The sequence below is a fragment of the Neodiprion fabricii genome, chromosome 5, assembly GCF_021155785.1.
Source record: "Neodiprion fabricii isolate iyNeoFabr1 chromosome 5, iyNeoFabr1.1, whole genome shotgun sequence".
NCBI classification, from domain to species: Eukaryota; Metazoa; Arthropoda; class Insecta; order Hymenoptera; family Diprionidae; genus Neodiprion; species Neodiprion fabricii.
Window position 1 is genome coordinate 11851248 of NC_060243.1, and position 12546 is coordinate 11863793.

Sequence of the window (12546 nt, forward strand, 5' to 3'; positions counted from 1 at the left end):
ACAAAAAAATTTTGATCTCCGCATTCGCTCGTCTGAGCTCAGAGTAGATTTGATTGTTTATTTGCGAGTTTCCCCAGAAACTTCTTTTGCTCGAGTCAGTTCCCGTTCTCGTGAGAAAGAATCGAGTATTTCTTTAGAGCTACTCAGAACTATTCATGAGATTCATGAAGAGTGGCTAGTAAAACAAAGCTTTTCTTCTTTGTCGGCTCCTGTTTCAGTTATCAATGCAGAATCCACAGCCGACCAAGTTTATTCTAATTTCTGTTTTGCAATGACACAGGGACAATGTTAAACCTTTGAATTTAATATTGAAAGAATTTTATTCTTATAAAAAAAAAAAAAAAAATTTGGTTAACAAAAAAAAAAACTATAATAACTAAAACTTAATTTTTGAAATTAAACTACATCAACGGGAAATGGCGAGTAATATTCAAAATTTTCTTCATTTCTTCCTTTACATTATCACATCCCTCGCATCCTTCCGTTTTTTTTACTATGTCATAAAGACTTTGTTTGCATAAGCGACATAGCGCTTTTTCTTTGAGAAAGGTCAGATGAAGGGAGACTTCGTGTAGAAGAAATTCGGGTTTAGAGCTAAAAAGAAATGATTGAAACAAAAATTATTTTCTTATAATTTATTTGTGTTACTCGATATGATGTACTCACTGTGACTCAAAGCAGCTTTGGCATAGGTAGCCGCTTCTTCCTTTTTCAGAAACTGCGTTTAGTTGGCCGCAGGACATCTCTCTCCATAGAGAGTTAAAATAATTTGAACTTTCTATTTCGCTAAGTTCTTCTAGATTTTCGAAAAGGAATACTTTTACCAACATAGCCGCATTTATGGAAGTATGCTCTTTTGTATCCATTTTTTGAAAAAGAACTGTCTTTAACGACTACTTTTCTTATAATGATTTGTTATTTCTGCGTTGCTAATCAATTTGAGATTTGTTTTCTTCGGTTGTTTCTTTCTAGAAACTTCTGCTCTGGAATCGAGTTTTGTGTCGGATAGGCTTTGGTTTAATAATGTGAAAAGAGCCACGATTATTTTTCGAGGTCGATGAGCGATTGCTTGATTTTCACATTTTATTAACCTTAAGTGTCAGTTTTTGTGAGTACTTTTTCAGGTTATTTGACACAGCCTTTTCCTTCCAATCTTCCCCGATTTCTGAGGATGACTGGTGGACTTATTTTGAAGAAGGACGCAGAAATAATTCAGATAAGATCGTTTCTTTTCTTTTGAATGCATATTCAATTTATTTTATTCAAGTATTCTCCCAAATTCACTTAGTGAATTTGAATTGTTATACCATCACTCACATTTGTCCTTCCAAAACTCTAGGGTGAACTATTTCTAAAGAAGATTAGGATCAGTCACCCCACTATTTCCTTATTTCCTACGAAGAGAAGTCTGTTTTTATCTTATTTGGTCCTGGAATTGTCGGTTCCCGCTTCGATGTTTTCATCCGAACCTGTTTCGGAGGGATCCTTCATGAAGAAGATTGAATTTCTTCCCGACATCAATCTGGGCCGTTGCTGATAACTTTGAATTCATGAAGCCACATAACACTCAATAACACTAACCTTTATAAAACATGGCACATAAATTTTTGAGATTATTTAACGCTCAACTATCTGCTTAAGGTTTTCTGTGGTTTACCTTGAGACTGTGGGCAAATGCCAGATAGTAAAAAAGGGAGTTCTTAAATTTTTAGAGCCACAGCTCCAACTCACCTTTGAGCACTGACTACTAGACTATTTTTAAAATTGTTTTATCTTTTCCCGAGTCGGGACGACTCTTTTCCTCGGGGGGGAGTAGTGTTACAAAGGGTGAAATCACCCCTTTTGCCCCCTCTTTAATGATCTAGTAGTCGGCATAGATAAAAGACGTTTATAAACCTCTTATGTCTTTAAAAAGAATAAGGTTGCTGCACCAACCGATATTATTGTGAAAACAGTCTTGTTTCAGACTTTAAACAAGAAACACGTATATTGCATTAAAAGCATTCATCACGATATTCTATTTACGCTCTTGATTTCTTTTAATTCGATAATAAGTAAACTCGCGGATCCATATTTTATTAACGAAACGCCCAAAACGTTACAATATATATATAGGACGTCTTCTTGAGATTGTTTCTCTTTCTCGTAGTCGGCGTCACTTCCGGGATGTGGGTCTGGCCGGGAAAGACCTACAGAGCTTGGAGCAGGCTGCTCGCCGCGCCCAGCAAACCGCTTAGGCCACCCGAAGTCATGCAACCCCTTAGTTACAACATGTTTCAAGGATACAAACCTGACAGTGGCAACACGGCGTAGATACGCAAGTGCATTCGATGTTGGTCATATTGCGGTTGTTTTATCATTCGCGTCACGCGATGGTAAACCGTTCATGAACATTCTGTGACATTCGATCAATTGATATAGTTCTGTGTATATTTATTTATATCTACTATGTGTTATGGGTATTAAAGTGGACACATTCCTGTACCTTATTTATGACAAGCAAGATTGAGCCTTGCAACTAAACATTACGAATGGAAACAGAGAGCACGAATATGTCAAAATACCGTATTGCACCGAATGTATGCCAAGGCTTTCTGTCATTGACAGCAACTGTCAACATCGCATCCGTCTTATACGCGGACCCGTATTATGTTCGGGCAACTTAGAAACACACCTTAAAATACTTTCTAAAAATTAGAAGGTGACTTACACTCGGAATGAGGCGGTAGTTTTGTCTAATTCTGTCGCGTACATTTAATATTATTATTATTCTACGGCCAACGATATTTTTTGTATATACCTTGTATATAGTGTAAATAAAAAATCTCATATATATATTAGGGTGATTCAAAAAAAAACAAAATTTTTTTTTTCACTCGCAAACAGGCTTAAAAGTTTCCTTTTGGCGTAAAAAAGTGCCAGTTAAAATTTGAGCCCTTAATATTAATATTAAAGTTGTCCGCATCGCGCTTTTCTATTTCCCATAAGAATAACATGGGAAAAATTTTTTTTGCACCTTCTGATTTTTGTTGCTAGCCTATCGTGTGTCATAAAAAAAAAACCATCACTTAATCTTGTAGAAAATTGAACGCTCTACAAAAAAGGTCTCTTATGATTTGTTTCGGAAACTAATAGTTCAAAAGTTATTCGAGGTCAAAATCCAAGTTATCGCAAATTTTACCGTTTTTAATGCATTACAGCGAATTTCATGGTTTGATTAAAAAAATTTATCAGAAAATTTGTGTTTATCTTGAACTTAGTCTTAAGGAAAAATAAGTTTGTCAATAGTTTTTTGGTATAGTGAGGCCAGTGATACTCGTTAAGAAAATTGTTAGCGTCAGTGAGCCTTAAAATCATAGTTTGTTTCCTTTTTGTTTAATCTAAGGGCAATAAATTTTCTTTCAGTCATTTAAAATACTTACATGAGGTATAAATTTAGTGGCGATTGGTTTTGTTAAGAAAAGAAATTTATTTATTTTACTTGTACTTATAAATTACTGCGAAAAAATTTATTCATAAATCTGATCTAAATTATTATTATTGAAGATTTTTTTTTAAACAGTCTGGATAACGTTGCCGATGCTCTCGAACTACTTGTAATAAATACTGTAGTTGCTCTTCATCTTTAGTGAGGTAATTATTATATTCCTCAATCAACGCGATCCCTCTTTCAGCTACGTCATTTGTTACTTTCAATGTTTTAAAAAATTCAGCACATTCAATGTAACTATCATCATTAGACCAAGTTGAAATGTCTTTTTTTTAAAAATCGCTCGGCAAATCAAATTTTTGGAACAATTCCAATGATTTTTTTGATACAAAATCACTTAAATCTTTTTGCAATAACAATTCTAACTCATTTCCGAGTACTTCGTACCGCTGATTTGTCGTTTTAGAAGCTGGTCGAGAATTAATTGCTTCAATCATCTTCCTTTTCACATCGACGGAGACATTGGTATCAAATAAAGAGATTACAGCTAATTCTTCGTTTAAGTACCACAAGTGGTTACTTATCTTGTCACAAGCTTTTTGTGAAACTGCCTGATTAACTCTATCATAGGAAATCAATTTTTCTAACAATTCTAAATCATTATTTGGTGCCAGAATAGCAGATGTCGACGTATACCACGCTTTGATGTAGAATAGGATAACAAAAATACAAACTTGCCGTAAACTGTTTGTTTCACGGGGCGAAAGATAGAATTGATCTCGAAACATGAATATTTTTAAGCTGTAGATAGCTTTCGACATCCATCGTGCATGATGCATGACACCAGGACGCTTAAAAATAAATTTCTCTGCTGACCAGCTGTCAAGAAAAGCTAGTGATAGTAGTAACAATTCTCGATAATCATCTCGAGGTTGAGAAATCTAAAAAAACATTAATAAATTGTGTTATAATGAATTGTTTTGAGTAGACTAACAAAGTATAGTAATAGTAAACAATTTTTACCTGTAAACAATTGTTAATATATATGATGATTTCAGCACGTTCATTTGTTAAGATGCTTGCAACAGTTTCATCATCCATTCCACTTCTATACATTGACTGATCAATTTCCTCCCAAGAATTTTTGAAACGACCAAATGTCGGTACATTAGGACCAGACGTCGTATTCCAATATACTTCAAAAACTCCCCGCAAAATAATTTCCATTATGTGATGGCGGCATGGGAGCCATACTAATTTCCGGTTTAATTCTTTTTCAATCAAGACACATGTACCTTTGTGAATACCTACAAATGAAAAAATATTTTAAATTATTAAAGAAGATTGAATATGAAAATTTTAGAGTAATTTATTTATTGCATAAACTTTACGGGTATTGACGAGCGGCGTGTCAAAACACATCGCTTTTACGTACAGAGCTACGTTCCATTGGTTTAAAGCTGAAATAACAACTGAAGCTTGTTGATGTGCTGTCCCATCGTCAGCTTTTGGAACTGCAAGAAGCTGGTCAACCCCAGAAACGGATAGAAGAATCGCAATACGATCGACGGATTTCTTTTCAGAAATATCGCATAGAATCTTACTGTCCCAATGCACAACATAACGGTCTTCTGTGCGAAATTCCTTTTTCAAATCTTCGACTATGTTCATTTTAAACTTAATACGGCCACGATAAAGTGTACTATAACTAGGATTGAGAGTTGAAATATCAATTCCTATACTCTTGAATGCAGCAGCCAATATGAAAAGAGCATTTCTATTACTAATTTTTGCTCGATCAAGTGCTCCAGCAAGTTCAGGTGTCATTATGTCAATTTTTTCTGGTTGACTCATCAGAATTTCAAAGTCAGACGATGGGTTTGATGTTTGACTAGACATCGTCGCTGATAAGTCAGATTGAAGTAATCCAGATTTTTGAGCGGCTAATAACATATGACTTGCAACCTCACCTACGACTAAAAATAGAAATATTAATTTATCTCAAACTAATAATCATTTCAAATCAAAATGACTATCAAAAATGTAATAAACCTACCAGCACAGTCAACAATCATATGTTCATCGATCTCTTCTGATTTTGGAGTATTATCAATTAATCCAAATCGACTTTTTGATCTTTGACCGGCAAGGAATAATTTCTGATCATGATTGATAAATTTTTCGACATTAAATTGAGCGATGTCGAATAAACTTTTCAATTTGTGACCAAAATTTGACTCCTTCTGTTTTTGTGTCTGACCGTCTACGCTTAGAACTTTTTTGTAAATTTTTTACTTGAACTAGCAGGCCAGAAAGTTTTTTGACTGCATAATCTTTTCCACACGTTGGAATTCCTGCTTGTGACCACTTTTCTCGTACTTTATCGATGGTAATCAAAAGACTTTCTTTTCGTTGCAATTTTAAGTTTTTTTTATGATAAAGGTATACTGACATAGCCTCTTGTACGGAAGGAAGTTTACGTCCAACAAAGTCTTCAGTTGGATTGTCACCAACAACGCGACTTAAATAATCCATGGTTAATGAATTACTTATAACAAACAAAATGATCTTACGAAACAAAATTATTAAATAACCATCAGTATTTGAGAAAACTAGGATTTCAGAAAAACAATAAACTGAAGAGCACGCAAATATCAATTTTCACAAGTGTCAACAAACTAAACTATTTTATCTACAACTCCGCCTAGTAGAAAAATAGTTACATTATCGATTGAGTCCAAAAGTTTTCCTTTCTATCGATCAACCCATGATGATGAGACAAATGCTGAAATATAATTTTTAGTAATGAAATTTAACAGTCATAACTTTTAAAACATGTACCGAGACTACTGGAAAAACAGAAGAACAATTTAATGCAGTACTTGACTTGACACAATTTTTTTTTATTTTATAAAATAATTTTAAAAATTTACTTCGATAAATTGTTTCAAACAGTCCGCTTTTTTTAGATTATTGCAAAAAATTATTGACAAACTTATGTCTTCTAAAGACTAAAGACTGTGACGTGGATTTTTCTGCACCTCGGTTACTCGGAGCAAATAACCGGGAACTTACCGCGTGCACAATAATTTGGCGTCCACGATGTACCCTGGATCTAAAACAATATCGCGAAATTTGTTGGGCGCCTGGCGTGGTCAACACGCCTCGAAATCGGTCATACGATATACCGCGACCATATGCTCGGTAGCTCAGTACCGCGGAGAGGGGAGGGGTGATTTTCGGGTAGAGAGAATTGCAACCAGTAAGCCAACACGTGCTGTGGCCAAATTATTATAAAATTCCGATGGTATATTTTTCATCAGCGATAGTACAAAATAAAAAGAAAGAAAAATAATAAAGAAAAAAAAAAGAATGATAATACGACCACGCAAGTCGTCTTTCGCGATTCCAAACACAATGTTACTATTATCTAAACTAACTAAGAAAGGTAGAAATACTCCAAATAAAATAAAAATAGAAAAATAATAACAACAAAAAAAAAGTGAATAAATCTAGGAGACCTCTACGGCCTACGTGCGCTAGTCGCCGTCTTAACAATATCCTACTTCCTAAAAACCAAAAACAAAATCGGACGCGACGCGCTGCCCGCGAACGTCCTCTACACAACGGCGCTGGTCGCCAACTTAATACTAACTGATAATGCAAACACAAAAAAAAAAGAGAAGAAAAAAAAAAAGAATATTAAATAACTAAAAAGAATATCAAATAACTAAAGTGATGCGAGGCTCGTCGCGACACCCGCGATCCTCCTCTAAAAACGCATACGCTTATCAGCACGCACCCGAGCTTCACTTCCTCGGCGACGGCGGGCCGCAGTCGCGAATTCGAATGCTCCCCGTGATTGCTCGCGACCTGTACGATAATCGAAGATGTGCCGGATGACGTGAATTGACCCCGTGTAACGGACTTCGGTCACACTCAAGCTCGAGACAATAACGTCTCGGCTCAACCCGTGGCTCGACTCGATTTTCTGGATTCCCCGAAGTTAACGTTACTCTCTTACGCGCAACTCAGGCTACGGTCACCAAGCAAAAGAATCGGCAAACGAATTTCGAGTACTTTTCGACACGCAAACTAACAAAAGAAAACGGCTACCCTTTTTTGGATCAGCCTTGACTCAATTACCCTCGAAATTCGATCGCGAGAATGTTAACAACGCTTACCGCTCCACATCCACGCGACGAAGGGTCCAACTCCCTCGTGACGATGGCTGTTCATCATTCCTCGCGATCACCACTTCTGTACTATAACGCAAACCCAAAGAAAAGCCTGACCTAACGCAACTTCGCCACGTGACTACTGTCTTAGTTAGTCGCCAGAACTCGAGTGATCTAGGATGGTCGCAACGCCGATCTCATCGCGCGAATTTTTCGTGACGTCATCACCCTAAGAATGCGCAACAATCGATCGGTCATCGATTTTGGGGATTGCGCAACTTGCCGCGCACCTGTCGTCTCTACGCGGCGCAGAACTTAAGGCTAGATCGCGATGTCGTCTCCCGCGCAGCTCTACGTAGTCCTGGGGTTGGGCGGGGTGGTGCTCCCTCGTCGCTAGCTGGTGCCTCGCGGTTGCCTTGGTTGGGCGTAAGCGGAGTGAGCGGGGAGGCTGCGGCGCGCCGGCCGCCAGCGGGAATCGCGTCCGCCTTGGATTCCCTCGCTGCAGGGATCTGCGTTGCCTCCCCCTCCGCAGCCTCGGTGTCCTTCCCGCGAGATCGTCGTGATTTCGCCTGGCCTCGAAAGATGTTCGGTGTTGGAATTGGTCACTGGAGGGTAGCCGGTGCACTCGAAAAAAAATTAAAAACAAAAACCTGAAATATCTGGGTCGCAATGCTCTATTTTGTCCCTGTCGAAGCTCGGGTGCGTGACTCCAGTTCTGGCGCTCTCTGAAATTATTCCGCGACTCGATTTTCTAGACCCTGATTCCGAGATCTCGCCTAGGGTTCAGGGAGTCTCTTGTAACGGGCAGGCCTAACCGAACTGCCACGTTACAGTACCGAGACTACTGGAAAAACAGAAGAACAATTTAATGCAGTACTTGACTTGACACAATTTTTTTTTATTTTATAAAATAATTTTAAAAATTTACTTCGATAAATTGTTTTAAACAGTCCGCTTTTTTTAGATTATTGAAAAAAATTATTGACAAACTTATGTCTTCTAAAGACTAAGTTCAAGATAAACACAAATTTTCTGATAAATTTTTTTAATCAAACCATGAAATTCGCTGTAATGCATTAAAAACGGTAAAATTTGCGATAACTTGAACTTTGACCTCGAATAACTTTTGAACTATTAGTTTCCGCAACAAATCATAAGAGACCTTTTTTGTAGAGCGTTCAATTCTCTATAAGATTAAGCAACAGTTTTTTTTTATGACACACGATAGGCAAGCAATAAAAATCAGAAGGTGCAAAAAAAATTTATCCCATGTTATTCTTACGGGAAATAGAAAAGTGCGATGCGGACAACCTGAATATTAATATTAAGGGCTCAAATTTTAACTGGCACTTTTTTACGCCAAAAAGAAACTTTTAAGCCTGTTTGCGAAAAAAAAAAAATTTTGTTTTTTTTTGAATCACCCCAATTATATATATATACATAACCACAATAAATTCTATTAATATCTCTTTTTTCCGCGCGTAACATTAACATTTTGTCGTATAGCAGCATTGCAGACAATCTTCAACAATGGAAGTTGAACTATTGAACGCATGACTACCGGAATCAGTTAACTTATAATGTAGAGAAAATGTGCGGTGGCTGGCGATGTTGGCGTCCATTTGCATATTCTCTGGCAGCTTATCCCACACCGCGTCGATTGAATTTGATGCGAACGTAAGGATCAATTCCCTTGGCAAATTGGCGATGTTTTCAGTCCTTATTTTCTTCAAACCGCCCAATTCGTTGAATATACAGAACGATTTCGCGAGAGACCCCGTGCACTCCTTTACAAACCACTTCTTCAACCGCTGAACATTTTCGAAGGCACAGTTGTATCCCGTTGAAACATTTTCATGATAATCATCGCACCAACCCGCCTCTTCCATATGTTTCAGTTTTTCCAGTGATGGTGGTGAAATGTGTGGATCTTCCATGTTTATTACTTGTTTTGCACCGTCAACGATCTTCGTCAGCCACCGTTTCTTCTCCTCACCTTTGACATATACGTAGCATGCATATTTAACAGCCTTTATTACAACTTTCTGCACCTCAGCATAAGGTTCGAGTCCCGCATTCCCAGGTATCCCATGGAAATTGTGTGTTAGCCAAGCCTCCGTAGCTTTGTGTCCAGCCGGCAGATCTGTCCAAGCGTGCGTTGGTTCGAAGAGGATGCGACTCAAACCCACTGCGTTTATGTTTATGATGCAAAGTTCCTTCAGTATAAATTTATCGTCGGGGTGAACGAAACTTTGAATGTCCATGATGATCTCCATATTGCAAGTTGGAACAGTGTTAATTTTTCGTGTATGAATATTGATGCGAGACTGACGACTCGGTTTCTGCCACGTTCGCTTTTATTTGCAATGCTTCGAGAATTTCGATGGAACGTGTGGGGGGAAACAAATTTCCAAGCCATCAGCGACACCGACTAACAGCTGATATTTCCCCGAGAGAGCATACTAGTCTTGGGATATCTTTTTCTATGCTTTTGCTGACTGCTCATCCGTCACACAAAAATTCAAATTTGCTGTATTCGCCCCCATGATATTTCATTCGTAGAATGCTCTCGATTATCGTCTTTTGCATTTCGTTGAACTGCACCACATCATGTTTCATGAGACTTACGATTCGAGGAGACAGAGGTACAGTACCCGTCAAACTTCTTAGCCATCGCGCGAGGTGGTGGGGGAAAGTTTGCGCATCGTACACTTACGTCCAAAAATAATATGTCAATGAAAAACACAATTTTTCATGATTGCGTTAGCTAATATAATAACGTTTACAGTAATTGGTATTAGTAAAGTGAGGAGAGTATTGTAATGATAAAAAAATGGGTAAGAACAGAACATAATATTTATTAAAAACTTATAGTACTGTAAGGACTCCAACCCCCTCCTAATCAAATTACTGCTAATCATCGTCATCAACTGGGAGGATAGATATGCCTTCCATTATGTCGAAACCAGCCGAAGCCGAGCTGGTGCCAGGGGTTGGTTCAGTTGTTTCATCATCATCATCAATTTCATCATCATCATCGTCGCTGTCACTTTCACTGTCGTCATCAGCGAAAATAATAAACTGTTCAGTGACCACGTCCACCACATGATCACTTTTAATATACTCATCTTCAATTTCTTTCACTTTTTTACAGAGTTTTGCCCATTCGCTAGGACCCATTGCAGCAACTTTTTCGTTCACCAGCTCTTTCACCTTTTCAAAATTCCACGTCACATTTTTACTGCTGACATATCCTTTTATATTTGCCCATGCCGTCTCAATAGGATTCAGATCAGGATGATATGGCGGCAACCGGAGAACGGAATGGTTATTTTCAGCCAGAATGTTGTCCACGCTGAATTTTTTGTGCAGGTCTCTATTTAATTTTATTAAATGATATAACTCCGGTTTTAACATATTTTCGCGATATTGAATGTCTCTATCTCGGAGCCACTTCTGCATATCTGCTTTTTTCGTATTGGATGTGGGGGCCAACTCACTCTGTTTATTGTGATACGAGGCGTTGTCGACGATCACAACCGAATTCGGTGGCAGATTTGGCATAAGTCGGGAACGCAGCCATTTTTCATAATTTTCATAATTCATGTTATCATGATAATCTCCAGACCTCGTGCCGGCTTTAAATAAAAGCAGTGCATTAGGCACGAAGCCGTTTTCGGATCCTGCGTGGACAATAACAAGGCGCTGCCCTTTTGATATTGGTTTTTTCAAACCTTGGGTTGATCCATCTGTCCAAGCCTTGGTGCTAGCATGAGATGAGTCCACATAAGACTCATCGGTGTATATGATGGGCCTACCTTCTTCCCTAAACTTTTTAATTTTTTGTAGGAATTCAATCCTAAGGAACCGAATATTAGTTTTTTCAATTAGCAGCTTTCGATTATTTTCTGTTTTCTTCCATCGAAAGCCCAACTGTTTTAAAACTCGTCGTAAGCTGCTTTCAGATCCGGTAAAATGAATGTCTTGTTTTAATTTTTCTCGTAGCATTTCTACGGTCGGAAGCTCCTTATTTGTAAGATGGTAATTGTGGACGCATCTCCTTATTACCGTTTGGTCAAAACTGTCAATGTCAGTCACCTTTTTTTCCCCCGAACTTTTTTTACCGGGAGTCCGGAATACGGCTAGCAAGCCAGACTTCTTTACTTCGTCCACAATTCGTCGCACTGTGCGAACAGAAGTTTTCGTGGCTTCTGAAGTCCGCTCCAACGCTTCTTTATCACTCTTTGCATCTTTTTTAAAAAAACAATAAACTTCGTAGACCATTTTTCTACTTTGTCTTTTCAAAACAATGTTCGTTTTTCGTGGCATCATGAAGTAACAAAAATCACAAAAGTCAACTAATGAAATAACAAAAACAAATTAACAACAACAAAGCCAACGAATTATAACAAAAAACTCAACTAAATTAGAACAAAAAAGTCAACAAAAATAACCATAATCACTGAACGCGAGTGTACACAAGAGACAAGCGGGACGTTACAAACTAATCAGAGCGCGCCCCGCCTCCGCGTCCCGCACCGCACCGCCAAAGAGACCTATTTTTCGTTTCTGCGCATTCAAGGTCGTTTGTCCAAGAAGTTTGACGGATACTGTGTTTCGAATTGCTCATTCAGCGCGAGCAGAATACTCGAGCCGTACGCGTCTTACCCCCGTCACGTTGTACTCCTACCAAACCTCCAGATCCGACATTCTGTTAGTGGGCAGCGTTTGCAGGCAACAGACGAGGTTAATTTTACTTAGATCCACCTCGTTTGATGTAGATTTTATAAGTTTGACGTACTATGGATACTGAAGTTCGCGGTAGAAAAACTATAAGAACAATTCAACGTGTTGAATAGGCTCGCGATCCATATGTATACCAACCACACCTTCCCCCACAATAAATTCTTGCGCATTAAAGTTTACGGATCATCATCA

General features: G+C 38.1%; 1 protein-coding gene and 1 long non-coding RNA gene across 2 annotated transcripts; both read right to left on the bottom strand.

Annotated features, from left to right (window-relative positions):
* Positions 1 to 507: 507 nt before the first annotated feature.
* On the bottom strand, positions 508 to 853 carry LOC124182855. Its single transcript, XR_006870874.1, has 2 exons — positions 667 to 853; positions 508 to 594 (listed from the first exon to the last, which is right to left on the bottom strand). It is a non-coding gene; the product is annotated as an uncharacterized LOC124182855 (long non-coding RNA).
* A 9668-nt stretch (positions 854 to 10521) lies between these two features.
* On the bottom strand, positions 10522 to 11892 carry LOC124183570. The gene has a single exon (XM_046572210.1). It carries the CDS (start codon positions 11890 to 11892, stop codon positions 10522 to 10524), a length of 1371 nt encoding a protein of 456 aa, XP_046428166.1.
* Positions 11893 to 12546: the final 654 nt, after the last annotated feature.